This window comes from Neolamprologus brichardi, chromosome 18 (assembly GCF_056152115.1).
Source record: "Neolamprologus brichardi isolate AB-2024 chromosome 18, ASM5615211v1, whole genome shotgun sequence".
Taxonomy (NCBI): domain Eukaryota; kingdom Metazoa; phylum Chordata; class Actinopteri; order Cichliformes; family Cichlidae; genus Neolamprologus; species Neolamprologus brichardi.
The window spans coordinates 22,966,994-22,993,418 of NC_142121.1; the positions used below are offsets into that span (position 1 = coordinate 22,966,994).

Sequence of the window (26,425 nt, forward strand, 5' to 3'; positions counted from 1 at the left end):
TTTATACATAAAAATGTCTTTTTTGGCAGGGGGTCTGTTTTCTATTTTTAAATAACTGATGAGTTGTGTTCTTTCATACTGGACATTGCTGTTGGCTACAGTATTTTGGATTGGAATGGATGGAAGTTTATTAAGGTTGTTATTTGTCTGAGGCAAGGGTGGAGTGTATTGCTGTTATCTAACCATAATGACTGAATCCATGAAGCTGTCTACTGTTTCTTGGCTCTTTCCTGATAAAAAAAAAAAAAAAAAAAAAAAAAAAAATACATTTCATAACCCGAGGGATAAAAACAAGATTGGAACAGAGATCAAGGAAAGGTGCACATAAAACTGTCTCAGCCATATCCAAAGCACAACAAGGAAAGCCAAACTGGCCATACCACCAGAAGATTGATAGATCAAATGTTATTCAGGGTGAGTTTTAAATCCAACTTCTTTATTGATATAGAACTTGCTTTATAAAAAATACAAGACTCCAGTAAGCAAAAGTTCTGTTCGGAGAATAAGAGTCTCAGAGAAATCAGAGGAGAGCAGAGGGAAAAAACCCTTCTATTTATTGATGAATTTAAGCTTTACACTTCTGTCAGGTATTAATGTGAGGAGACAGGACAGCAAGTGGTAAAAGGCATTGTGTCAAAATGGCAAACTTTGTGGTGGAGGTAATATTTAAATTTCAGGCTTTGTCTACTCTAGAACTGCACCAAGCCAACTACAGCCTGACCAATGACAAGTAACCACACATTCTGGTTTTCATCTTCATGGAAAACACTTCATGTGCTACTGTAGCAGGATTACAAGCCCAAACAGACCTCAAAGCTTTAAAAAAAGATAAGGAACAAAAGGAAGGCTGATTAAATCTATAACAATACACCCAGAAACAGAGGGAAACAGAGACCTAAACCAAAATAAACATAAAACACCCAGAATAACTTAGGCATTCACACAGGAACCACATCAGGAAAACAGAGCCAATAGATAGGACCACACGACAAAGAAGTAAAACAAAGTGTGGTCTTAAATACTCACCTGAGGTAATCAAGGAAAGTGGATGCAGAAGGCTAGAGACCCAGCTGAAACTAATTAAATGAGACAAGGAAGTAAAAGTGAATACAAGGCACAGGAGACATGACTATCAAAGTAAAACAGGAAGTGATTAACTGAAAGAATACAGAGAACTTGATTCAATCTGTTGAAACAAGCGCTCATAGAAAACAAACTGTAACCAAGAACCGAGAGCATAGCAAACGAGAAAATATTAAAGAGAGAAAGATATGAAACTAAAGAGAAAATACTAAAAGATCAACACCTGGATCTAAGAAATCATAAAGACTAATTAATATAAGGAAATCAAACCCTGCAACCCTGGACAATAGAGATAAGGAAAAATACAAAGATAAATTATAAACATGCTGCACTTTTTGAAATAATTGAACATATCTGGACCTCCAAAATAAATTTCCTAGTCTTGTATTTTTTTTAATCTTCAGATTTTCCTATTTATTTTACAAGAATGGCTGAGGAATGCTGACTGTATTAAATCTGCTGCATAGCCATCTACCCCAGTAAACATTTACGATCTTTATGCGTCTCTGAACATCATAGGATATGTTTGATATTAAATTGAATTAAAGCCAAACCCATATTAATGAGGTCACTATGCGACAAACAGAAATGTTTCTTGGATCTTCAGTCCTGAGCAAACAAAAGCAGAAAGAGTCAGACCTTAAAGTCAGCCATTTGTCTATGTCACTTTCTCACCACATAGAGTAGACACTATTATTAGACTTCCATCTCATTTTGTCAAGAAACCTGTTACTGTTTCAAATACTTCTTATCTCACTGACAGAGAGTTTGTTGAATGTTAAAGATCAGCATGTGCAGCCATCGCTAACTGCAGTGGCATATCTTGGTAACTAGGTTGTGCTGTGGCCTCACCATATGGCTCAGCACTGCAGTATATTGTGTTGTGCAGCACCACAGGATGTGTTCTCGGTGCTGCGATATGGCAGTGCTCTACCAACAGGCATGCTGTGTACACAGTGAACAAAGAAAAAAAAACACACAAATATATAATTAACACCAATGATACAGTGTCTACTCGGTTTTCCAGCAGCTTGAAGCAGTTCCCAGTGACACTTAATGAATCCAGTTGACATTTGACAACCAGTAAGATTTAGCCATAGTCTGTGACCTGAAACAATCCATAATAACCTCTGAGTTGTCATGGGTTTTTTTTTTTTATTCATGTGGCAGAAATGCCAGCTAAAACTGAATAGAGCAAAACTGGAGTAAAAGATCTGCAAAATGCTAGGCGTAATGGTGAGAGAGATGGAAATTGAACTCTTAATTGCTTTTCTCACCTGTGCTCAGTGCTTATAACTATATTATACACAACGCTGATTAACAATTAGTTATAGCCAAGAAGTCAATGCTGAGCAGTGCTGTGTGTTCCGAACGTGGGTACAATAATGGTTACAATAGTAATTACTGCTATCGCACACATTTCATATGCAGCGCAAGCTTTTGACATTTAGGAATTGTGTGCCTGTGTGCGTGCATGCATGTGTGTGTGTGTGTGTGTGTGTGTGTGTGTGTGTGTGTGTGTGTGTGTGTGTGTGTGTGTGTGAGAGAGAGAGAGCAAGAGAGAGAGAGAGAGAGAGAGAGAGAGAGAGCATGCAACAGGTCAATATAACCCTGAACATGACCTAACAGCAATGATTATTGATCTGATGATCCATGCTGGGAGGAAAATATTGCTTTCAAAAGGTCAGTGTTAATTTCAGAAGGTCATCGTGTTAATTCTATTGCTTATTTGCATGTGTACTTGATTACATATCTGCTGTGTAGTGTGCATGTCTTAAATAAGGTCATTATCTAAATAATAAATGTGCAACGACTCTGTTGGCAGCTACCGATTTACACTTTCTCTAAGCAAAAACAGCTACGAGGACTGCTGCCGTGATATTCTTTCACGGCTTGCGTATCTTCTTGTGAATTGTTTTATTTGTCACTCGTGTCAAAGAGATCACACGCAGAGCCGCTGAGACTATGTGTGAACCTGCTTGTGTGAATACAGCCCATGCATACTAAGAAAGCATTTAACATGTGAATGTAGGTGCATCTGTTTTAATTAGAGTTTTGACCTCGTAGTGTGGCACAAAATCTCAAAGTAGCTCTAAAGGAAATGCAAAATCACAACAACAAATTCAAACGGTAAAATTCAATCACAAAATGCAACACTCGGCTGGCAGAGCAATTAATAAGAAAAGACAATGCAAAATCTCGAAGCAAAACAATTGTGCCTTTAATTAAGTTGAATCCGTTTCAGATAATGACATTTGTTAGACTTAAAGTGATAGAACACTGAGGTTTCTAGTAAAAGGCTCAAAATGCCTAAAAAGCTCGTCTGTTTTGAATTTTTGGATCCAATTTCCATTTATAGCAGCTATTGGGTATTTAGTATTCAGTAACCAGATTATAATATGAACACGTAAATAGAGTTCAACTCTAAAATGCAGACCAAGTGTTTGGTTGGTAGACAAGAAAATCTTTTCACATGACCAGTTTGTGTTTTACATCTCGCAAGGCTGTTCATTTTTCATTATCATTCATTTTTCATTATATTGTCTTCAATCTGAGCTTGACAAGGACAACCATCCATTTTCCACTGCTAATTCAGGTCATTGGGGCAGTCTAAGCAGATTTACTCAGACTTTTCCTCTCCAGTCACCTTGTCTAGCTCTCTTGGTAGGACAGTTCGGTATTCCCAAGCCAGCCAAGAAACATGCCATGTTGTTTCCTTTTCAGAGGACATGTCTGAAACATCTCGCATTGGAGGGATCAAGGAAGCTTCCCAGATGTCCCAACCACCTCAACTGCTCCATTAGATGTGGAGGAATAGTGGCTCTAGCCAGACCCACTCTAAGCCAGAGGAAGCTCATTTCCAACTTTGTATCCACAAACTTATTCTTTTGGTCACCTCTCACATCCTGTGGTCACAGATTAGAGCTGGAACGTTCATGCTCAGCTCTCGTATCATCTACAACAGGGTGTCCAACTCCAGTCCTCGAGAGCTACTGTCCTACAGCTTTTAGAGGCATTCTTAATCCGACACACCTAAATCAAATGAGTGGCTTGTTACCAGACCTTTGCCAAACTTGATGGCATGCTGAAGAGGTAATCCAACCATTTGATTCAGCTGTGTTGGATTAGGGATGCATCAAAAAGCTGCAGGACAGTAGCTCTTGAGGACTGGAGTTGGACACCCCTAATCTACAAGATACAATGCAGCTGCATCAAGTTTTCACTCCACTCTTAGTAATTTCCAGTTTTTGAATAAAATTCCAAAATACTTGAATTCCCCAACCCAAAGGAGGATTCCAGTTTTTTCCAGCCAATAACCTTGTTGAAACTGACTGCCTGATTCAGGTTAATTCAGTTCAATTTTATTTATGCAACAGTGCCAATTTACAGCAATACTCACCTCAAGGTATTTAAGATTGTAAAGCAAAGACCCCACAGCATTAGACAGAAAACCCCAACAATCAGATGACCCCCTGGTGGGAAAGAAGAACCCCAGACTATATTCTAGTGCAGTGGTCCTTAACCTTTTTTGGAGGTACCAGTTTCATTTTTTTTTTTTCATATTCATATTCACTGAACCCCTCTTTAGTGAAAAATAAAATGAGATTTTTTTTAATGCAAGACATACATATGTTTCTTAATGGTGCACAAAATGAGCCGTGCATGTCACAGCGTAGGCTCTGCCGAACCCCTGAGACCGACTCACCGAACCCCTAGGGTTCGATCGAACCCAGGTTAACACCCACTGTTCTAGTGTGATCACAACAGCCATGACACCTTTGATTTCTTGTACCAGAACTACCATCCAACTTGCCCTTTGTTTTACCCTTTGTTTTTATGTCAACTAGAACTTCTGCGGTATTGATCCATTTGTTTGTGCATAAGGTCATAAAATGGACTGAAACAGTCTTGTCAACACTTTCCTGAGTTTTCAGGCCCTTCTCTCCATGACAACTAGGATAGGCTAACCCCGACTCAACCCTGAGCTGCATAAGTGGTTAAGAAAATAATGGACTCGTAGGAAGGCAGGAAAGCTAAATCAAAACTAAAATATCTGATTTTTTTTAGGACTTATTTCTGAAAGATTGCACTGTAAAGTGCATGAAACAGGAGGTCTTAGATAGAATATCCATTAACAGCTTATAACACTAGAACCACTGAAAAGATTTCCCATTGGCTGTAAAACCTTATGTGTCATGTTGTTAATAAATGAGGTTTAGGCATCCAAAATGCAAGAAAAAAAATCGTAGCTTGGGGCAAAATTGACTCTTTCACGATATTTCCCCATGTTATGGTGACAAATCCCTCTCCATACGATTTACTGCTGGGAATGGAGAGGTGGTATGAAAGCCAGAACATACAGGAAGAGATACGTTGAATACTAATGTATTTGGGTAACATTGTACTCAAACATAATTTTTTTATCTTCTTTTTTTTCACACCCTTTGCTCAGTAATTATGGCTCGCACTCCACCCATCTCAATTCCAGCATTTATTTTCCTCTCAACCACACATCTGTTTTGTGACTATAGTGTGTACTGCTGTTCTACTGACGAACTCTTTCAAGAGACAGAGATCAAAACAGGCAGCTAAAGTACTGCTGCCGGAGTAGTTCTCCTCACCGCTCCTATTTGTAGGACAAGAGGACAACACATTCAGTCTTTAGGGCTGAGACGAACAAAAGAAAGTGAGAAAATTTCAAAAAATGCTGTTATCTCAGCATAAACCACGTATTTAAATAAATTCTGTTTTTTTGTCTTTGAAGTTGTTGTTGGTGGTTTTACAATAATAAGGAAGTTTATTATATAATGAGCTTTTTGTATCAAAGTGTTTGTTGTTTTAATGGAGCATATAACTATTAAACTGAATAATAACCCTTGTCATAGTACCTGTTCCAGCATACTGAGGGGGCAACACTTAAGAAGCAGTAAATGATCATCTGACTAAACAAGACCCACCAGCAATGAGTTCATTCACTCCCATCGTCTGTGTTAAAGCCAGACTGAAGTGCTGCTGTCTTGGTATTCAAATGCATCACTGGAGTTTCATTTGTTGGAGAGGTCAGCCTATGACAGGGATCAGTGTATGGCAGACGGAGGGCAGATTGATTTGACCTCTGTTTTTCTGTCTCTCTCCAACACTGGATGTTTATCCCATTTAGTGTGACAGACTCAGGAATGTGTATATATGTGTGTGTGTGTGTGTGTATGTCTGTTCTTCACGCTTAGCCTTACAAAGCACTGGCCCTGACCAAGGCAGACTGAGGTTGATAGATTGTACTCAACTATCTGTCACAGGCCAGGGAAGGGAGAAAAGGACAGGTCAGAGGAGACAGAGGGCTGCATTTTGATAGTGTCCTATTGAGAGAAACGGTTCGACAAAAACAAGTGGGATAGCCTGTCACTGGGAGCTGACATGAAGCGATGAGCTGTCAGTCTAGTTTTGTTTTTCCTCATTAAGAAGTCCTTTTCCTAAATGCGGCATTTGTAGCCAGAAAACTACTTTATGATCCTCTCTGGCTGAGTGCCCCATGATAACATGTTCAGCGATACAAAACACAATCTACCATGTGTCAAATGTTGTTGTTGTCAAGGCGCCTCTTTTGACGGCAGTGGGAAAGGTTGGTGCATAAATTGAAAGGTGTATTACAACAGAAGGGGGCTGAGGCCATACGGTTAATAGGAAAGCTTCTTAAATGCTCCAAGAGAAACAAAGTAGGGGAGTGAATGAAGAACCCCATTAACCTTATCTGTGATTAGAGACCCCTAATCACAAACAAATGAATGCATCCTAATCACCAAGGCCATCAAGAAAAAAACAATTAATCAGCGAATCATTATCAAGCCTGTACATGATTTTGGATGGTACTGGATTTCACATGGGTTTTTTTTTTTGTGCTTCTGTGCTTACATGTGTGTGTGTGCGCACACGCTTGCATGTGTGTGGTTTGGTGTGTTGCAATCAGCCACTCCACATGTGCAAATTTAAGTGTGCATACATATGGAGTTTCTTTTATCTCTGTTTTATGCAGCAATTTAAAAAAAAAAAATAGAATTAAGGGCAAAACTATTGACACCGCACTCCAAAAAAGAAAAAAGATGAAATTTTCAACCCCAAAATTTGGTTTGCTAATCTGTGGCTTGCAGATGTCTGTTGGACTTCCACTAAAAGTGAAAGAGCAGGTGAAACTTGTAATCTAATCACTACTTGTAAAAAGACGAATCTCGGTTTTAATTTATGTATTTATTTATTTATATGCTTTATTTTAAAAATCTGTTCTCTCTGAATGTATAAAGCATAACAGGTAAAACCCTCATTAACACATCCTCTTTAACATTGACTCACTGAATCTTGTTTAAACACACACACACACTTGAAAAATGTGATGATGCTCTTACTCATTTAATGCTGAGTACAATCTCCTCATTGTGTTATTTGGATTAATGGTAACAACGTGCTTGAATCTTGAATAGAACTGATGTGAGCTAATGACTTATGAGTCAATCTACAGCAACACCGTCTTTGCAGCCTCTCCAAGGAGGAGAAACGGATCTCTTGTATCTCTTTCACATTCTCACATGATAGCCTAAATATTTATTATGTCTATCTTGCATGTGCACACTGATATTGTCGTGTCCATTTGCATTGGTTTCTTTGGCTGTTTCCACTTCTGCAGCCTGTCTGTGTGTCTGTGCTCTTTGTCAGCAAAGTGTAATGAATATCTCTGAAGAGACTGTGTGCTGATAGCAGGGGACAGGTACCATCAGATTTGGCATCATGGGCAGATTAATGAGAGTGCTGTATTTAGATACAGTCCCGTGTCCTTGTCTGACCTACTGCCAGAGAGTCGTTCTACTCAGGAAAAAAAAAAAAGAATTTATTTATTTATTTTACTTATAAGTATATTGTATTTTTTACAGTTCTATCTGCAATTACCTCAGGGAAAAACTGTTTGTTTGTATTTTTCAGTACATTTCCAAAGAGACTGAAGTTTGGCAGGGCAGCCTTTAAAAAAATACATCTTTAGGCAAAACTAGCCGCCATCATATATCCCCTACAATGAGCTGATTTTCCATCTCCTCTCTTGAGCTGTGACCCAGAAAGTACAACTGTGCCTGGGACTCGCAGTGGGTCCTGACCCTGTATTTGGAGAACACTGGTCCAAAGCACATCTGTATTCAGCACCAGCGCTGTACTCATATTGTCAATGGCCAGCACACAGTCCCCTGAAGATGGATGAAGCTAAAGTCTGGCCTAATAACCAGTCTATACCCTCAGGGTGGGTGTAGCACTGCACTCCTCTGTCACCTGAGTCCCTGCGCTGTCTCCATATTGACTTAGGCATTTCATTTTCAGGCATTCATATTCATCACCGGACAAACCTTCCCAGCTTCTATTGTGTCTGGGAAACATCTCTCTTTCCTGCCTTTCTTGTTCTGGACCATTATCTTTTCTGTCTGCTTGTCACCTGCTATACCTGCTTCTACAAATCTAAATAATGAGTAAGTTTGAGCAAACACTGCTGTCCCCACTTATTTATTTTTTCATTCTAAAAAGTCTTTCTTGTGTATTCCTGGTTCCTTTTGTTCTTTTTAATGTCATTGTCACTGTACAGAACTAACTAAACACCACTTTTGTTGTTGTTGTTGTTGTTGTTGTTTTCTTTCTGGGAACCGAAGAGGAATAAACACATTGGGCTTAGAGTGGAAGATGCTGGCTGAATGTTAACAGATCAAAAACTCAATAAATTTAGGGTCAACTCACAGAGTGTAGAGCACAAAAAAGATTTAATCGCAGACAACTCAGAGAATACCCCTGTTGGTGCAGGTACCTTTTGATTTGATATGATTCTGGTGTTGGAACAGAGAAATGAAAATAGAACAGGGATGGTGCAATTGTAGGCTTAACCATGCTGAAAAAAAATCAGGCCACCGAGAGAATGAGAGGCTCTCTACAATGCGTTCGGGCTCACTATTGGTATCGGGCCGGGGCTCTCAAGCTGAAGTAGGCAAGTACTTGTTCGGCTTTGCGTGGATCATTATCAGAGTGCTGTGTGGGAGAGCGGGTGCACGCGCATCCGTGTTATTCTATGTGCTTGTTTGGCCATGAGTGTAATGTAAGGGAGGATGTGCTACAGCAGCCGCTCTATTGTTCCTCCCTCCCCTACTCTTCCTTCCTTCCTCATCCCCAGGGTGTGCACGGCAAACAGGGACAGATTTCTCCTGTACTTGGAGATGACCTGTGGAGTCATAGGTGATGATGACTGGCCGGGTGAAAAATAAGGCCAGGTGGCTACGAAAGACTGAAAAACCAGCCAGTACCAGAGCCCGTGCTGCGCTGTGCCATGCCACATCGTAGTGCCACTCCTCACCACACCATTAAAAATGACAAATGCTCTCATCAGCTGCTTTCCCAGGTTAGCAACCGCTGCCTGATGCTCCTGAAGCCTTGTGTCTGCCCCAGTTCATCAGCTGGAGTTTGCCACAATTGGGACAACCATTTATTAAATGTGAGTCACCTTTCATTTTTGTCGTTGCAAAGGTTGGGAGCAGAATAAAAAAAGAGATAGAAAGCAGTCAAAACAGCTCAAGTGTTGTTGGATAAATGCTGGAGATATTTAAGTGTATTCCGTTATGCTATAACCTTAAGACATATACAGTAATTTTAGAAGCTGTGGACAATAATAAAACCCCCCAGATAAAAGTCATCCTTTATGTCCAGTAAAACAAAAGCAGGTGAAAAGTATCTGGGACAGTGTACTGTGAAGGGACGGCACTGAAGTATTAGGCCATCCAGTGGCCTGGGGTAAATTCAGACCTATTCAGGCTGCAGATTAACAACTCCATCCCAATTCTTCAGCTCCAGGGACACGGGTAGGGGGACACATCTATCCCAAGACAGGTGTATGGTTCTGGGCTACAGGGCAGCAACTGTCCCTCCCTCCGCTGAAGCGGACCCTGGCCCTCTGTGTCCCTGCAGGGAAAAGCCCATTGTGTGCACCATCTGTTGCCTCACAGACACACACAAAAGGGGTGACGGGGACAACGGGAGGGAGCTGATGTGTAACGCCTGTTTAATATCATTAGGAGGTACAGCTGAATTTGTCAAAGCTATTAAAGAGCATTTTCAGTGTAAATAGGGCTTGAACCTGTGGGCACAAGTCAAGCTGCCAAGCTATAAAATCAGCTTTATTATTCATTCGCGTATCTGGGAAGTCCACTCAAAGTGACTCAAAATGAAATCAGCTGTGATTTTTAAGAGACTGATGAAATGATACTTTGAACCAAAGGTGGATGGGCTGCAGAGCAAGTGGTTCTCACAGTCAGAGTCGATCTTTACGGGGGTAAGCTCGACTCTAGGTTTACTTGACTTGTAGGTGCAGCTCTGAGCCGACTGGTGGCGTTATTTCCCTTCACTGTAGCGGATACCGCTTCAAATAGGTCAAGGAAAAGTTTTGTGTTTTGACAATGTGCGGTGGGAGGAGCGCCGGGTTACCGATTGGTTAGTGAGTTTCAGCTACCAGTCGGTGATTGGCCCCGGCCCTCTAATGGGGCTGTGAGCAGGCAATGTCGGGTCTCCCCCACCTACTCCACCTACACCCCCTCCCTGCCTCGCACCCCCTCGCTCGCTACACTTCGCTCCTTCCTCGCACTGATTGTCACACATTGTTTACTACGGCTTGAAATGTGACACACAACAGAGGCTATCTGCTGGAGTACCGCTCTGACAACTGGGATTCTTTTTGACGCGCCCCGTGCGTCTTGGTTATTTGGGGGACAGGCTGTGGAGACTACCCTTCTGCCATGACAGTGGATTTGTTTGCGCTCTTATGCGTGCTGGTCATCACATCCTCTGCGATGGAAGGTAAATAAGAAATTGGGACTAATACTTGCCGTATACGTGGACGTGACTCTCTCCCAGGGGCGCTTTGTAGTGTGGGGATGCATGCAAGGTTCTGTGTGAGGCAGCGCTGCTTCCGTGGCATGCAGAGCGATGCCATGCACGTGGGTCGCTGTGGGCATCCCGTTATTTCAGAGCAGCATCCTCCGGCTCCGCTCGTGTAACTCGTACTTGTGAAGAACGAGACGTTGCGTGATTAAAATGCGTTCACAGCAGTTTATCAGTGACTATTTATCTTTATTCTATACATAAGTGCATGCCAGCAGAAGCCTCCGTTATTATTTATGTTATATTTTCTTATATTTCCTTTTTTCCCCTAAGTTCCCTAAGCTCTCACATTTATTTTCCTTTTTTAATTAAACTAAATTACTACGACGAAAATCCACCGTGCATTGTTCTGTGGCACTTTGAATTGGCGAGTCAAACTCTATTAGACTGTGTTGATGGGAACTTTCCCAAGATGCACTTTATGCTGGATTGCATTACGTCTTTTTACAACTGGAAAACAACTACAAAAAATAGCCTCTCCCTTTCTGTCGACTATGCCCTGATTTTTTCCCTTCTCTTCGTGCATCTCTTTTCCTCCTTCTTTATCTTTGTCTGCATCTGCTCCTGCTTCCTTTCTGTTCCCTCTCACTGTCATCTGGACAAGCGTTGGTGTCAGTAGAGTGGTAGCCAATATCGCCTCAGTTAAACATGTTTTTCATTTCCGCTGTGGGACCCCAGGGACCGGACACTAGGCTGTTGCCTGCGACATTATCTGCTGCACGGATAGCCCAGAGGCATGGTGGATATATAGTGTCTTCTCTCATGTTATTGTACAGTAGCAGCCTCTTTCTAATATAACATACACTAAAGCACACCGGCTTCCCCGTGGCTGTCTGTGTCCACTCCCACAAACAAGTAAATTAAAAGCACAGTTAAAATGTGTTTTCTCACACACAGGTTTTCTCTTTAATCGTTTACAACTCTCCTCCTGGGCTGTCCCCAGCTCTGGCTGTGCTCTATAATTTGGCGGTGGCTTTCTTGTTTGTGCTCATCAGATTTCGACACTGATATGGATACCAAGCCTAGGCCCAAATTACTACCTCTGCAAGAATGGATATTCTGAGGTTCAAATGTTTACCCCGTGTGAAATGACAGCAAGAAATGTAATTTTGGAAAGATGAGTGGAGGATGAGAGGGAGGAAAAACATTTCTCTGCTTGGAAAGAGGTGTGGGATTTCTGCTTTGAAAAAAAAAAAAAAACGGGATGGGACTGAAGCAGATGGGCAGGGAGATGGCCCCTGGGTTACCTCAGTAACAAGGATGAAAGTGATTTCCTTGTTTTTTGATGCTAATTGAAAGGAGGTTGCCCCATGGGAAGGTTAAAATCTTTGCTGATCTGAACTCCAATCTGTTGCTCTTTCATTTTTTTTTGTGTCTGTGTGTGCGAGAGAGAGAAAGCGAGAGGGATTGAGCAGGGGCCATTGATCACATTATCCCTGCCTATCCTGTCACCCTTAATCTGATTAGTCCAAATCTGCTGATAATCACAAAGTGTCAGGGATCTGTTTGTATGCGGCGGGTGTCGGGGTATCCGTGTAACTTTAGAGCCACGGCCATATAGAAGGCTGATTGTGATGAATTGAATGGTTTATTTGACCTTACGCATATGGTCGCAGTAAACAACAATTACATCATCGATTCAGACCCTCAAGACCACGTACTGATGAACTGTGGGATGAAAATTATAAGGAAGAAGTACTCCAAGTGTGATTGCATGGGCGGTAGGCTGTGGCTCAGGAGGACGAGTGGCTTGCGTCATCATATCAGGTGGTTGACGGTCGGTGGTTCAATTCCTGTAGTGTACCCGATGAATCTGCCGCAGCGTGAATGTGTGAGCGTTAGTTTAAAGCGGGTGAATGAGGGTTGTAGTAAAAAAAAGTGCTTTGAGTATTCAAATTGAGTAGGCTACAAAAGTACTATATAAGTACCAGTCTATTTGTCTCGAAGGTGGATTTAAACTCCAGCAGCAGCACATCAAGGCAAAGTATCGACTTACAGAAACACATTCACTGGCGAGCTATTGAAAAGGTGCAGAGAGGCAGTCAGAACCAGAGCAGAAGGTTATAACAGTTAAGAGTGAAGACAGGGCTCTGTATGGTAGCAGTGAAAAAAAGACTTCTCCTTATTATCTTCACTTTTCTTCACAGCTCTCCTCTTTTCCTCGTTTGTCTACCCTACTCTGTTGTTCCTAGTTTTCTTCCCTCATCTCTCTCATCGCTTCTTCAGCTCACTGTCTCTCTGGTATGCATACACTACTTGCCAACAGCAGCAGTAATACTGCTTTGCTTAGAAAGCCACTGCTTATTTATGTTTGCCCTTAAACCAATTAGGCCCAGATAAGCCCGCTCATTTACCGGCCCAGAATGTGGTGGTGGAGAAAGTTGTGGAGTGGAGCGAAATGGGGGGATGAAACGGCAGCAGAAGATAGACAGAGACCGAATGAGATAAAACGATGAGCGAGACAGAAAGAGAGAGGTCAGCGAGTTTCAGAAAAGATACGGTATGCATGTTTTACAAAGGAGATGACTGTAAATGAACCGGGCTAAGAAAGTAAACGAGCACCCTGCTATATCAGGGATCTGACATACAGTAGATGTCTGAGCCATGGCGCAGCATTGTAAAACAGCAGTTTTATTCAGTATGAGTATGATAAGAGAATGTTAGTAATGTGCTGTAACCAGTCCCCCAGGATGCTGTGCTAAGTAGCTGCGCTGCACTATGGTGATGCATCATTCTCAAACGATGGAAGAGAATGTATTGTAGACTCCTGAATAAATAGCAATTATGATCGCTTAATCAATAGTTGTAGGTTATGCAGGTCAGCTAAGTTAAGCAGTGGTGGTGTGGTTGATTAGAGGTCAGAGGAGAGAGTATAGAAGCTTACATTCGTACGCTTGTCTCAGTGTAAGTAACCGCTCTGTTGAAGTGTCCTTGAGCAACACACTGACTCACCTCCAGGGGTACTACACTGTGGATGACCTGTTGCTTCTCCCCTTGTTGTGCAGATAATTCAGCAAGCTTTTCTCTGTCGTCTCCCACCCTTTAAACCTTGCATTGAAAACCGAGCTCATACTTTGTGACAGCAGAGTTAAAAATGTTCTACTGTTCAGTGTGTAAGTTGTGCGCGCTCACCAGCTGTGCAGAGGAGCCAGCGTGTAAAAAGAATCCTGTTGAGTCTCTAATGGATTTTAATGCAAGATTGCTCTTTTCCTCTGCTCTCTCATTTCATATTATTAGACAAAAATAACAAAGGAATTAAAGCTGAACCGAGGCTCGTGGGTTGATGTGGTAAGTGTAAAAAGACATAAAGCATTATTTGTGTGAGGGCTCACGTGTGTATTTTAGCCGCAGGCGCTACTGCTGACCTGGGACCACCTGAAGTAGAATTCAATTTCTCCCTTGTTTTTTTACAGCCATGTGTGTATTGTACGTTTGGGTCCCCATGTCGTGAGTATAGCTCTAAAACACATTATAGCTAGCAGGGGCAGCAGACATGGCCTCATCCCATAATAGAGGCTTTATTTTGCCCACAGTGAAAAGACGACTTGTTGTTAAGGTTCGCTTACATAGCTTAGTCAGCTATGACGGCCCCCAGTGCAAACCCCCTACGTGCAACTTGTGTACCTGCAGTCCTGCAAAAGTGCTTCTTTTCCTGTGAAACTATAACACTTCCAGCGCACGCAGTGCAAGGAACATTCTGTGAAGGGTTTCCCACATTTTCAAAATGTGTTTCACTTCCTCCTCCTCATTCTCTGCGTCTCTGCTTCCTTTCTCACTGTCTTCCCTCAAAGCTCACGTACACGTGACATCCACAGAGAGCACCCCTCAGAGTTCGCCTTACCCCAGAGACATCTGAGCCATGGGATGGCCAGATGGTGGATGCAGGTTGGGAGCTTATGCATGTGCACATTTTTTGTGCCCCCCCCCCAGTGTGAGAATGATTCTGTCAAGGTAGAGCATAGAAAGAGAGAAATAAAGCACTATGCGCTGTATTGCAAGCGTCTCCTCTGCATCCCGGTCCATTTTAATTACTGAAATGGGACTTGCATCGTGGATATCTCATGTTCTTTACTACGCTGTTTTCCAGTGTCGTCCACGCATTTCCGAGCCCAGAGATTTACCGCGGCGATGCTATCAGCAGTGTTAGGTTCCTACCCGTCTTGCTTCGTGCTTGGCCCTTATCTGAGCAGGTGGCCGACTGTGGGACGAGAGCTACGGCCTTATCTGTGCAATCTCGGGGATAAGCAGACCCACTGCATCAGCAACATACGAAACGCATTAGAGCACAGGAGTGAAAGCGGTGACGCTCGTGACACAGTTCAACCTCAAACTGTGTGAGTCATCTGTTTGCTGGTGAAGCCAGATCGCTCAAATGGTAAGCACACAACAGGGAGAGAAGCACGCAGCGCGCTCAGTGATTAGACTTGATGTGCTCAAGAGCACAAACTTTGAGAGAACCCTCCAAGCCACACCTAGTATAGGAAAATGGCAATGCAGGTTATTGATTGGCTGCAGTGACCCAGCTTCTCCACCACTCAAGGATGGTAGTGTGAAAAATGTGTTTTTTCTAATTCTTTTTTTTCAGTCTCAGAGGCTTTTTTTTCCTCTCCATTATCACCTGTCCTAGAGATTGGGTGACAGTTGTTCAGTCAGCAGGAAAGGGGAGCCTCTTCAATATCTGTTGAGCTGAGAGGTGAGAAGAAAAAGCATTGATCATCGAGTCTTATTTCCCAGTGTTCACGCAGCCTTGCTCCTGAGGCCGTTATACTTAAAGCACCATTTCAACCACCTCTCTCCTCCATCCCATGGTCCCTTAAGCTTGTCCGTTTCAGCTTCTCCTCGCCAACTCAGAGTCAACCCAGGACCAAAATGCTTGTTACTGACTTTTTCAGAAGTTCTTCTTGCCTGTTAGATTGTTCTTATGAATTTAATATGAGGGTGCAACCTTTAAGAGCCTCTTAATAGTGCAAAAAAAAAAAGACATGGCACCATGTTTTTGTTGCTGATCAAATAAAGTTGTTAAGATAGACTCTTTCTTTCTATTTCCCAGTAGACTTTAGGAAATATACTTTTTTAGACATAAATAACTGTGCAGTTATATTAAACCTCTGTCTACAGACGAGCAGGACGGTGAAGCTAGATTATCACCTAGCTTCACCTTTCATGTCACCATTATAGCATTAGCCATAGCCACTCGCCGCTACTTTCACGGTAACACATGGCTAATGTGGCTGTCAGGTAAATGCTAATAGTTAAACAGGTAACGTTGACGTGTGCATCGTGTGCTGTGGGAGTATTAATTCGGATGGCGTGGGTATTTTAAGTAGAAATATATATTCCAGTATGTTTTTCACTGAAGTGTGCTACTTCCACCTGAATAATTTGCCAGTTATTTCACTCCGTTTTTATTTTACACAGCATTTTAGCCTTCTTAGTTGCATTTTGGCTGTAGATTTGTTTTTTGTGGTTGTAAGCGCAGGGTACACTCCCTTCTGTAAACTCTTATTTCCCAAACCTAACAGCCTAACAGAAAAACTGGCTATTCCTCCCTTCTTCTCCCCAGTCCCCCCCCCCCCATCTTTCCCCCTCCCCCCCACAGACGTTTTTGGTTAAAAACAGATGCATTTATAAAGCATTATAGGGAAAGTGAAACATGAGCCTGTCGTCCTGAAGATGTAACAGGCACAGCATTGGCAGAAAGAGAGGAGCGAGACTGTTGGGGTTGTAGGCGTGCAGGCACAAAGAGCTTCATTTATGATTGTTATAATGAGATCTATTTTTAAGTCTGGCCCAGAATGAATTAATATGACTTTTAAGCCCAAAATCTAAGGCTTAAGGGCGACAAATAGGAAGGGAGTGGTGCAAGAACACGTAGTAAATCAGTGTTTTTGTGACTTCCAATGCATGGGAAACTTGAAACGTCTCTTTTAAAGTCTACAATCAAACTGATAAGAATATCAGCTAAGAGTGCATGCTTGATAACTACACACTGTGTTTATTCAGCAAATCCCTTGCTGCAGAAGTTTAGATGTGCAATATATGAAGCTGCCACCATACAGGAATTTTATAAAACTGTGGGACTTTTGCATTTAAAGTGAATTAGCAGCCCAGAGGATGCTGTGTCTCCAGCGCTCAGAGGAATTAAAGGCAGAACGTTAATAGGGCTGAAATTACGGTTGGTGGTGGAAGCTGCTCCACTTCTGATTAAATAAAAGCCGGCTCCTCTACAGGCTGTTTCTCATAGGGACTGACAAGCTCTCACACACACACAAGTACAGTTGTAAATGTGCGAGTGCCTCGCAGCGCACACATACACACGACATGCATAGCTTTGATGTGTGGAAAGGAAATGAGCAGAGACTGAGAGCTAAGGGCCTGGGCCTGAGGCCTGTCCCATTATTAATGAGTAAGTGCCAGAGCTTCTTGCAGGTTCAGGACATGTGGACATATTTCACTATTCGCCTGCCCTTCTCCTCACCATAAATGTAATCTCTTATTAAACATTGGCTTCGTGGCAAGAGAGTGACAGAGAAATTGTGCACGAATATTTGTGTGTCTGCATTTGTGTCCCATTAGCAAGAGAAATGAAAATAGTGGTGGAGAAAAATGAAGTGCCTGCGCAGTGCAAAATGGAATGCCAGCTTCCAAGGGGGACACTGATGGGCCAATAAGTAGCAGTGGTGGGAGGACAGTTTTCACCCTGCATAACACTGAATCTCTCTGCCAGGCAAATTTCAGCCTGCCCTGTGCTGTCCACTTTTCTAGCTGGAGAAGAAAAGAGCATTTCTGGAGGTAATTAACTATTGATTCGAAGCATAGAGGGTAATGGGGAAATGAGCGGACAGTATCTCGATCTACCGACAGCGGGCTGGCTGGCTAGAGTACAACTAAGAAAACTGACAGGGTGTGAGGAGCATTTCCTAAGTGAAACAAAGCCAAAGGTGGTTTGTTTGGGTGTGGAGTTCTGTTTTCATTTTGGCAGAGAGAAGAAGGAATCAGAAGCCTGTGAATGTCTGTTGATTGCTGCTTTACTTTCTGCGTCACATTCAGCTGTTAAACTGTGGGGTCTTTGATCAGGACGGCATTCTTGACACTTATCTTCATTTGACATAATTTCTGAGAAAAAAAACACAGTGACATCATCTTTGGGCTCACAAATCCCTTGACATCACACCTCATCCAGCTAACTTCAAACTTAGGATCACACCTACTTGGATCCAAACCACTGCGGCCAAAAGACTGAAGAGACACACACACACACTGGGATTTCTTCATTTATTAGTGAGATTTTTCTTTCCTTAGCTTGCCATGTTTATGTTTGGTTTGATAGCCAAGTTAATTCGAGTCTATATTGCTGACCTTCCAGGACCAAAGGGACTAATTTAAATGAGACGCATCCCGAGTTCAATTCAAAATTAAACGTCCTCTACTTACACTTTTAACCCTTGCAGGAGATAATATATATTTCACAGAGAGTGTTGCTGTGTTCCTTCCTCTGCGCTCTCCTTTGACAGCTCTGTGTGGTATTGTTTTTGTTAGCGGTGAGCTAGAGGACAAGGATTAGGACTCATTTGTGCAAGAGAACAGAGGCGACGAGGGACGAAGAGACAGAGAGGGAGCAAATGATAGGCCTGTATCTGCCTACAATCTTATTTGTGCTAATGAGGAGGCTGGTGGTTCTGGCTGCTAACCCTTAAGCACATCCAGCCTTTAGAGTGCGTATAGCTACATGTCATTTTTATGAGAGTACGTCTCCTTAGATCTCTATGGGGATTGTGATTTAAAAAAAGTGAAGATGATGTAGAGAGGTTTTATTGTTGCTGTTAGCCAGAGTAGTTTGTGTATTTGCTGTTAGTGCAAGCTTAGTTGTTACAATTGCAGTTGAAATTTCTGAAGAATGTCTTGATTCAGCTAGTTAGCAGACTCAGTAATTCACTCTTTTCCCAAACCTCTATTGGGGCTCAGTGAACGGTATAAAATTCATGGCCCTCTTCAATTGTTCTCTTCCTCCTCATTCCCTATTCTTAAGAAGTCTGTCCCCTCCCTGCTTTCTGCATTTAAAGCGGCATGCCTTTGATGTGAGCTTTACACACTGTTAGACACCCACTCAGCAGATTGACACTGATGTCTGGGCGGAGTCGGTCCATTTCTGAGAGCTGGGGAGATGAACTGCCTGAATATACTGTACACATATGGTACACAGTCAGGTAGTTTTAAATAACCTAAAGTGGGATGTGGACGTGAATGAACAGATGTGCTCATTTTTCCACTCCGGCCGTGCTGCACTCAGCTGATGACGTGTCAAGATGATAAATGTTCCTACTAAGCCAAGCTGAATGTAATTGTAGAGCGCTTTTCCTGGTGTTTTACAACTATGTCACACCGGTTTTAGAGGAAGCTCAGTTAAAACCAAAAGATACATTCTTGACATTTAAGATGTCGATTGGATATTATTTAAATAAATAAAAAATTCCACCAAATTCCCTAAATACCCCTCCAGCACAGTGTTAGAGCTTTGCTACAGAACAAGTTCAGTAATGCTGAATGATTTGTAAAGGCCTAATTAGGGAGGACGTGCATGATGTGCATGTGTGTGTTTGTGCTGTACAAGTTGTCAGATGTAATTTGTGTGTCTGTTCTAGGAATCACTTAGTTAAGATCGTGTAATTAAAATAAGAAAACATACACATACAAACACACCAAAAAACTGTTTTTATTCATCAAAACATCCACAAAACAAAAAAACCCCATTTATTTATTTATTTTCATTTTAAGGCAGATGCATTCATTGACCAAACCTAAGACAGACCCACAGTTAGAAAAAACTGGGGCAGACTTAACAGTAAAAATTGAGGAAGACTGATTAAGGTTATAACATAGTTATGATATAGTCAGTAGGCGTATAAAAGTATTTTCAAGATTTTTCTTTATTATTTTTCTTTCTTTCTTTTTACCTAAGCCAATGTCAGTACTATGAAAATGACTTGCGTCACACCTCATTTCTTTAACTTTTGCAAGCAAAATAAGAACTGGGTGGAGTAATTTATTGAAATGTGTGCAAACATCATCATGATTTACATTTCTTAAATACATGACTTTCAGATGTTGTCCATCTGCTGTAGATTGTCTTTGAGATCTGACAGTCCTTCTTTTGTCCACCACTTGTCCAGTTTAATCAGTTTTTTTAAGGACGCTGCACATATCTCTGCGCGCCATGCAGAGACGTGCCAAGATTTCGACTAATAGCTCTTTGGGAATTGCCTTGTTGTTGCACAAATACTATTTTATGCCTGTCAAACTGTGTTATCGTTGGCATTTTCCTTTGATCGAACTAAAGAAATGGGAAGAAATTATGTGTTTTTGTGGCAGGCTGCTGGTAATAAAATGCCTAAAAATACAAGTTAAAATTGGCCTGCCTTGTTTAGACACCATACTTGTTCATCTATTGAGACTGGTGTATTTATTTATTCTTAAATAATTCATAGGTCAGCGTTAAGAGGCTTAACAAACAAAATGTTCCTCACAAAATGGTCAAGTTCAAGGACTGGACAGAGAAATGAGTGAAAAGGCAGCCAGTTTCCAAAGATAAACCTCGAAAGAGCTTCAGAAAGCTTGCAGAACTATTGCTCAAGGCTGCTTTACAAGTTACAAGAATGCCCCAATCCTTGGAAGCAAACTATAAAGAAATGAGTGGTGGCCCACGACTTTCCCATACTGTTCCTGTGAATGGTTTAACCCTTTAAAACCGGTCGGAGCGGGCACGCTCTGTTTTGCATAACTATTTTTAAATCCTGGTAGCTCTGCAACCACGTGAGCTAGCGCACTAATTTTTTTTGCATATGAAACCGGAGGAGTTGTACTTACATCTTATGCCATCAGCTTGTCCTCGGTCACAGTTTCCTTCCACATATAACTTTGCAAAAACTGCATAAAAAGCACTTGCAGCAACAAAAACATAATATTCCAGAAACACGCTTTGCCGATCCGATCAGCTGTTTGTAACACTTCCTACATTGGATTAGACGTCAGCGCGAACTATCGCATGTTCGCCATGACCTGCCCGAAACCGGAAGTGACGTCATTTCGCGGAAATGTAGTTTTTTACCATCCAGGCCTCAATGAGCCTATACTGGTGTTTTTAAAAGTTATCTTTGACTTTATAACTTTCTGTGTCGTTTCTGGGATGCTTAGGACTCATATTGCACTGCTGGAAATAGTTTATTTTGATGCATATGCTGTTTTTTTGCAAATTTGCATTATAATATTTATTTTCGTTTTTCCTGCAGTATATAGAAATTGGTGTATTTCAAAAATAAAACTATGAAGACACTCAAAATAAATTTCCTGTGGTGGGAAACTATTTTGTGCAACTTTTTTGTATTTACAGTTTTGAGGGATAAGCCTCTTAAATTTCTCTAACTAGAAATATATGTTAAAAAAACAAAAACGATTTTCAATTTTTTTGTAGTTTATTGCACTTTTTTGCAATTTATGTAATTACTATGCACTTAATGCAGACATATTATTAAAATATAGGCTGTAATGGTTGTATTGATGTATAGCAACTTGAAACGCTCCCAAAAATGGCTCTACAGCATGTAAAAATATAATATAAGCTCTGGCGGACTTGGTTCTATGGTAGGTCTTAAAGGGTTAACAAATAGAAAAACAACTTGGAAGACCTGAAAAAGAAAAAAAAAGAACCTATAAAATGTTATTAATTTATATAGTTCAGCTGTTATCTGACCACTTGTTTTTACTAATCAATAGGTTAAATGCATTTGTGTTATTGTATATACGCTTTTTAAATAGTGCTTATAACAGCAATTGAAATTATAAATCTAGATCTGTGTCATGACTATATTTTCAGGGTTGGAATAGCAAAAATCTGCAGGTTGGGGAATTGCATAGAGCATGCATACTTCTGTTTTATGTACGGTTGCCTATTCTAACGCCAGCATCATCTCTAATATGATCCATCACACAACTCCATGGTGGAATGGTCAGTTTAAGAAAGTGTGTAAAAAAATCTAGTTTCATTTTTATGTGTTTGTTGGTGTGTTTGTCAGTACATGTTAAACAGAAGGAGATTTTGCTTTGTGTGAGAAGAATCTTACCTGCAACTGGTATTGTTTCTTCATTAGAGTACTTGAGTTTGAATGAATCACGTTGCTGAGTTTGTCCCAACTATATATTTCAAGTGGGTATATCATGTTCCAACGTGTCTTAATGACAATATTGACTAAGTAATACTGATTATAAAGCGGATGTCTAGACAAAAAGCAGTTAGCTTAGTAGAGTCATGCAGGGGTGTGTTACAGTGTTACAGTCTCCCAGGCTTTTGTTCTCCTCACGAAGGCTTTAGTCCTTCTTTCCTCAGACATCACTAAACAGGTTAGGGAAAATAAGGAAATGACTTCCTTTTTTTAAAAAGCAGTGCGTGAGTATCTTAGGCTGTTACGATTTGCAGACTCATGTTCATAGTTCTTCACCTGATCAAATCATAGCAAATGTTTTTTGTCTGTGTGTTTGTTGGTGAATATGTAACCGTTGATGACTCATCTCTTTGTAAAGAAAGCCAGGTTTAGTTTGAAAGTTTGAAAAGAAAATGCCTGACCCAAGAAAATGCTTTCATGTCTCAAATAATCCAGCAGCCCACCATTCATTTGGCACTTAAGGAAGCCACTTGATATGTGAACTTGCTTTACCCGAGGTGCAACAGAGAGGCACAGATGTGTATTGCTCTCTTCGCGTGATGGTTATAACTCCTGACAAGGTCACTGTGTGAGTCTTTGAGTGTTTCTTGTGTGCGTATTTGTGCGAGGAAATTCAAGCTTGTGTAAAATGTTTTTCAGACACCTGCCAATGATTGGCCAAAGAGGACACCTTTTTTTCTGTTATTACTGATGGCTGAAAATTTAAAAGGAGCCTGGAGAGTGACTTACATAGTTCATGCAATGCTCTGTGAATCTATTTGAACTCTTTGATAAACATCCTTTAGCAGCTTCTAAAAGGAAGAGCATGATGGATGGCCTGACGGACAGATAATGCATCTTAAAAAAAAAGAAAGAAAGAAAGAAAATGGGGAAAAAAGAAGCAGAAAAGATGAAGCGCAAGCAAGAAGCCTCCTTTCTCTTTCTGTTGTCTTGGCTGTACAGATTGATTGTGAATCGTCCAGGATGTATGAGCATTGCGATCATATCATGGATCAAAGCATGGGGAGGGAATGACAGATGTCGTAAGCGTCCTTTGTTTATTTGAGAGCTGAGTGGCTGTGTGATGGATTGGCTGTGTTTTTTGGATACTAGGATGATTTGTCATCTCCTATGTGTCCCTTTGTGTTTGTTTTAAACATTTAAAGGGGCAAACAAAAGGTTTGTCCCCTGCTGAAAAATTTCCTAAAGTTGGACATTTTGCCACCACGCGGGCATTTATTGGTTAAATAGTACAAGCCATTAAAATTATAAGCCCACGGCCGCTTTTAGGGAGTATTTTTATTTAATATTACCTTCAATGGGACATTTGTCAAAACTTGTAGAACATTATGTGAGTATTCCTGTTAGATTAAATGTGCCTCAAAGAAATGGGGCACCAGTGGTGGTAATTGGGCCATAATTGGGCTGTTGAAGAAGGGGTTAAGTGGGTTTCAGTCAAGGTCATTTCGAGTGGTAGGCTATATGTACCCTAGAATGCCCCCCAAACTCCTGAGCATTGTAGATATGAAATTGTGCTGGCAAGCTGAAATCATGCTGTAATTGCTACAGCTACACTGGAGATTTGTAACACACATGGACGTGCGGTTGTACGGTGTGCTCCCATCTCAGGTGGAGAGTAGATCGGGTCATTGATATGGAGGACCATTTCTATGCTAACAGCTCCTGATTGCGCTGCCTTTCACATCGCAGTGACATCAGCACATTGCTAATTGACAGATAATTGCCAATAATCACGACATGGATCAGTGTGAGTTCAATTAGCAGAGCCTGCTGCTGAGTGCCAGCTCTTTTAAGAAAAAAAAAAGAACTGATCATTGGGCTGTTGTTTAGTAGCCTGGAGTAATAGAATTTTTCAAGAACAATTTTGGAAATGGTTGTTGCATTGTGGATAGGTTTGGGATTTTCACATTGCAATGTGTACAACAGTGTTTGCTGCTGCCTTCGAGTGAGATAAAAGCCAGGGACTTGTAATGGGATCCTGTCTGTTGGGAAAAGATGGAGGAAATCGCTGGGAGCAGGAATGTGCTTGACTTGTTCGTTTGGGTCAGTGAAGGAAGTACTGGTGTCTGTTTGTGTGTGTGTGCATGTGTGTGCATTAGAGGGAGTTGTTATTGTTCAAAACTGTATTTGCTCAGCAATAGAAAAACTGAAATGTGATATGAATATCCGCTCCATTCTTCCATGAAAGTACCTGAAAATACCCCTGAAAAGGTCCCATTTAGGCTCGCTCGCAGACAATACAGTACAATGCTCCTGATGACAGGCTAACTGGGGGAGGAAATAGCCCTGCTAGGGCCAACATAATAGCGGAATATTCTGGAAGCCACAGGAGGGATTTATGGAGGCAAATAGTCTTTTTCTAACATTCAGTGGAACAGTGTGTATGGGTTATGTGTGTGTGTGTGTGTGTGTGACATGCTGACCTTCTTTGCTGTGTTCTGTGATGAAGTGAGATGTGTGAATTGGAGTCTTGCCTAACCTGTCAATCAGATGAAGAGATCATTAGAGGTGTCACACTCAAATCTCTCGTCTCTCTAATCAGCTGTCATACTAACAACCCCAACTTCTCCATGTGCCCGTGGCCGGCTGCCAAATGCAAGTTCATGAGTTGAAGCTGAATACACGGTGGAATTAAAGCCTTGGTTATTTTGCTCATGAATTTTGTTCAAATGGCTCATATATCAAGGTGAACCCCCCTTGGTTGTTCTCTCTTCCCACATTGCCGAGGAGATGACTCTATCTTGGGGTCCGCATGTAGCTCATGTTGGATTCCTGTTGCTCTCTAACAGAGAGGGAGTGCAATTAGCGCTGCATTTGCTGAGGGTGGCATGGAACCAGAGACCTGTCACCTCTGCTTCACAGCTCAGTCTTTGAAGACACGTATGCACATGCGTGTGCATGTGCCTGCATGTGTGCTGGCATGCGTGGGGAAAGGGAGCATAAAATCACGGCACCTGCTTCGCAGCAGGTGGTGAGACTGCCTCCCCAAGACAATGTGTGTGTGGGAGGAAGGGCAAGATGCAGTGATAGGCATATTGCATGTGATCAGAGACAGAACAGCATCTAAATGCAGGCAGTTATTTGTAATCAATGTTACCGCAAGTCCCTTTGGGTATGCTAATGTATTCTAAAATGTTAATATATTTCAGTGCCAAACCCCTAAGTTGTATCATCGGAGTGAATGAGCGATGGTGCACACCATGACAATGAGATGGAAATCTGTTTTTGGAATGTCATACAGTATCTTGGGGGAAATGAATTCCTGCATACAGTTATTGAGAAATTGCATTGCACTGTTACTGACCGGACTCCTCAGGTAGCAACCATTGCAACTTGTTTATTAGAATTATATGATCCAAGTTTGAAAGTCCCTTTGATGTTTCTGGTGAAGGGCTGATGTGACACAAAATGGTCAGAAGCTCATTGACGTGGACAGGGAATTTGATAGGGTGGGCTGTATATGACCCAAGAGACTGGCAATTGGATGTTGTAGCTGTGAAATCTCTCTTGATCATGGAACAGCTGGATATGAACATTTGAGAAATAAACCAGAGGAAAAAGAAATCATGTCTATTCCTTTGTCTGTTTCTCTCACTCGTGATACCTGGTGATTTGTTTGTGTTTTTGCATAATGATCAAAGCTACCAGATGACTTGTTTTCTTTTGACTTACATTAGTAGCTCTTGACTCTTTCGTAGCTAAGATTTACATGTAGTCCCAAATCAAAGGTCAATGGCGAACCAAGTGAGAAATGTGGTGAAATCTCTGGTCCAAAGTGGGTGATCCTAACTGAGTGAACAAGAAAAAAACTCAAACGATCTCAAAAATGTACAAATTTTTCACATGTTGACCACTTAAAAGCTTTATAAAAAATAACCAAATATATATAACCAATTAGTTTTGCACACTGCCTATATTTGTATTATTACTATTATTATAGGGTCCACTTTAAGTAGACATTGTCATTGTTTGTTTTTCGTCTTTCATATTGTTGCTAGTTAGCCAATCAATTCCTCTTGTGCCTCGTCTGCCTGCGTTTCTTTCTCCCATCATCCGCACAGTAGACTGCCAGGTTGTGTAACATGTTGGTTGGCTTTGTACTCACAGATGATGACTTTTGACAGTTGCCTACATTTATGTAATTAGCTTTGTGTTGAGTCAAGTGCATGTGTGCACTA

At 41.4% G+C, this 26,425-nt stretch overlaps 1 protein-coding gene across 2 annotated transcripts in view; it reads left to right on the top strand.

Annotated features, from left to right (window-relative positions):
* Nucleotides 1–10,694: 10,694 nt before the first annotated feature.
* ephb1 (EPH receptor B1) overlaps nucleotides 10,695–26,425 on the top strand; it is a 166,624-nt gene continuing 150,893 nt past the window's right edge. For both annotated transcript variants that reach the window (XM_006786547.3, XM_006786548.3), the window contains exon 1: nucleotides 10,695–10,947. In XM_006786547.3, coding sequence (XP_006786610.1) covers nucleotides 10,887–10,947 — 61 coding nt within the window. In that variant the 5' untranslated portion in view covers nucleotides 10,695–10,886. The remainder of the gene's footprint in view (nucleotides 10,948–26,425) is intronic.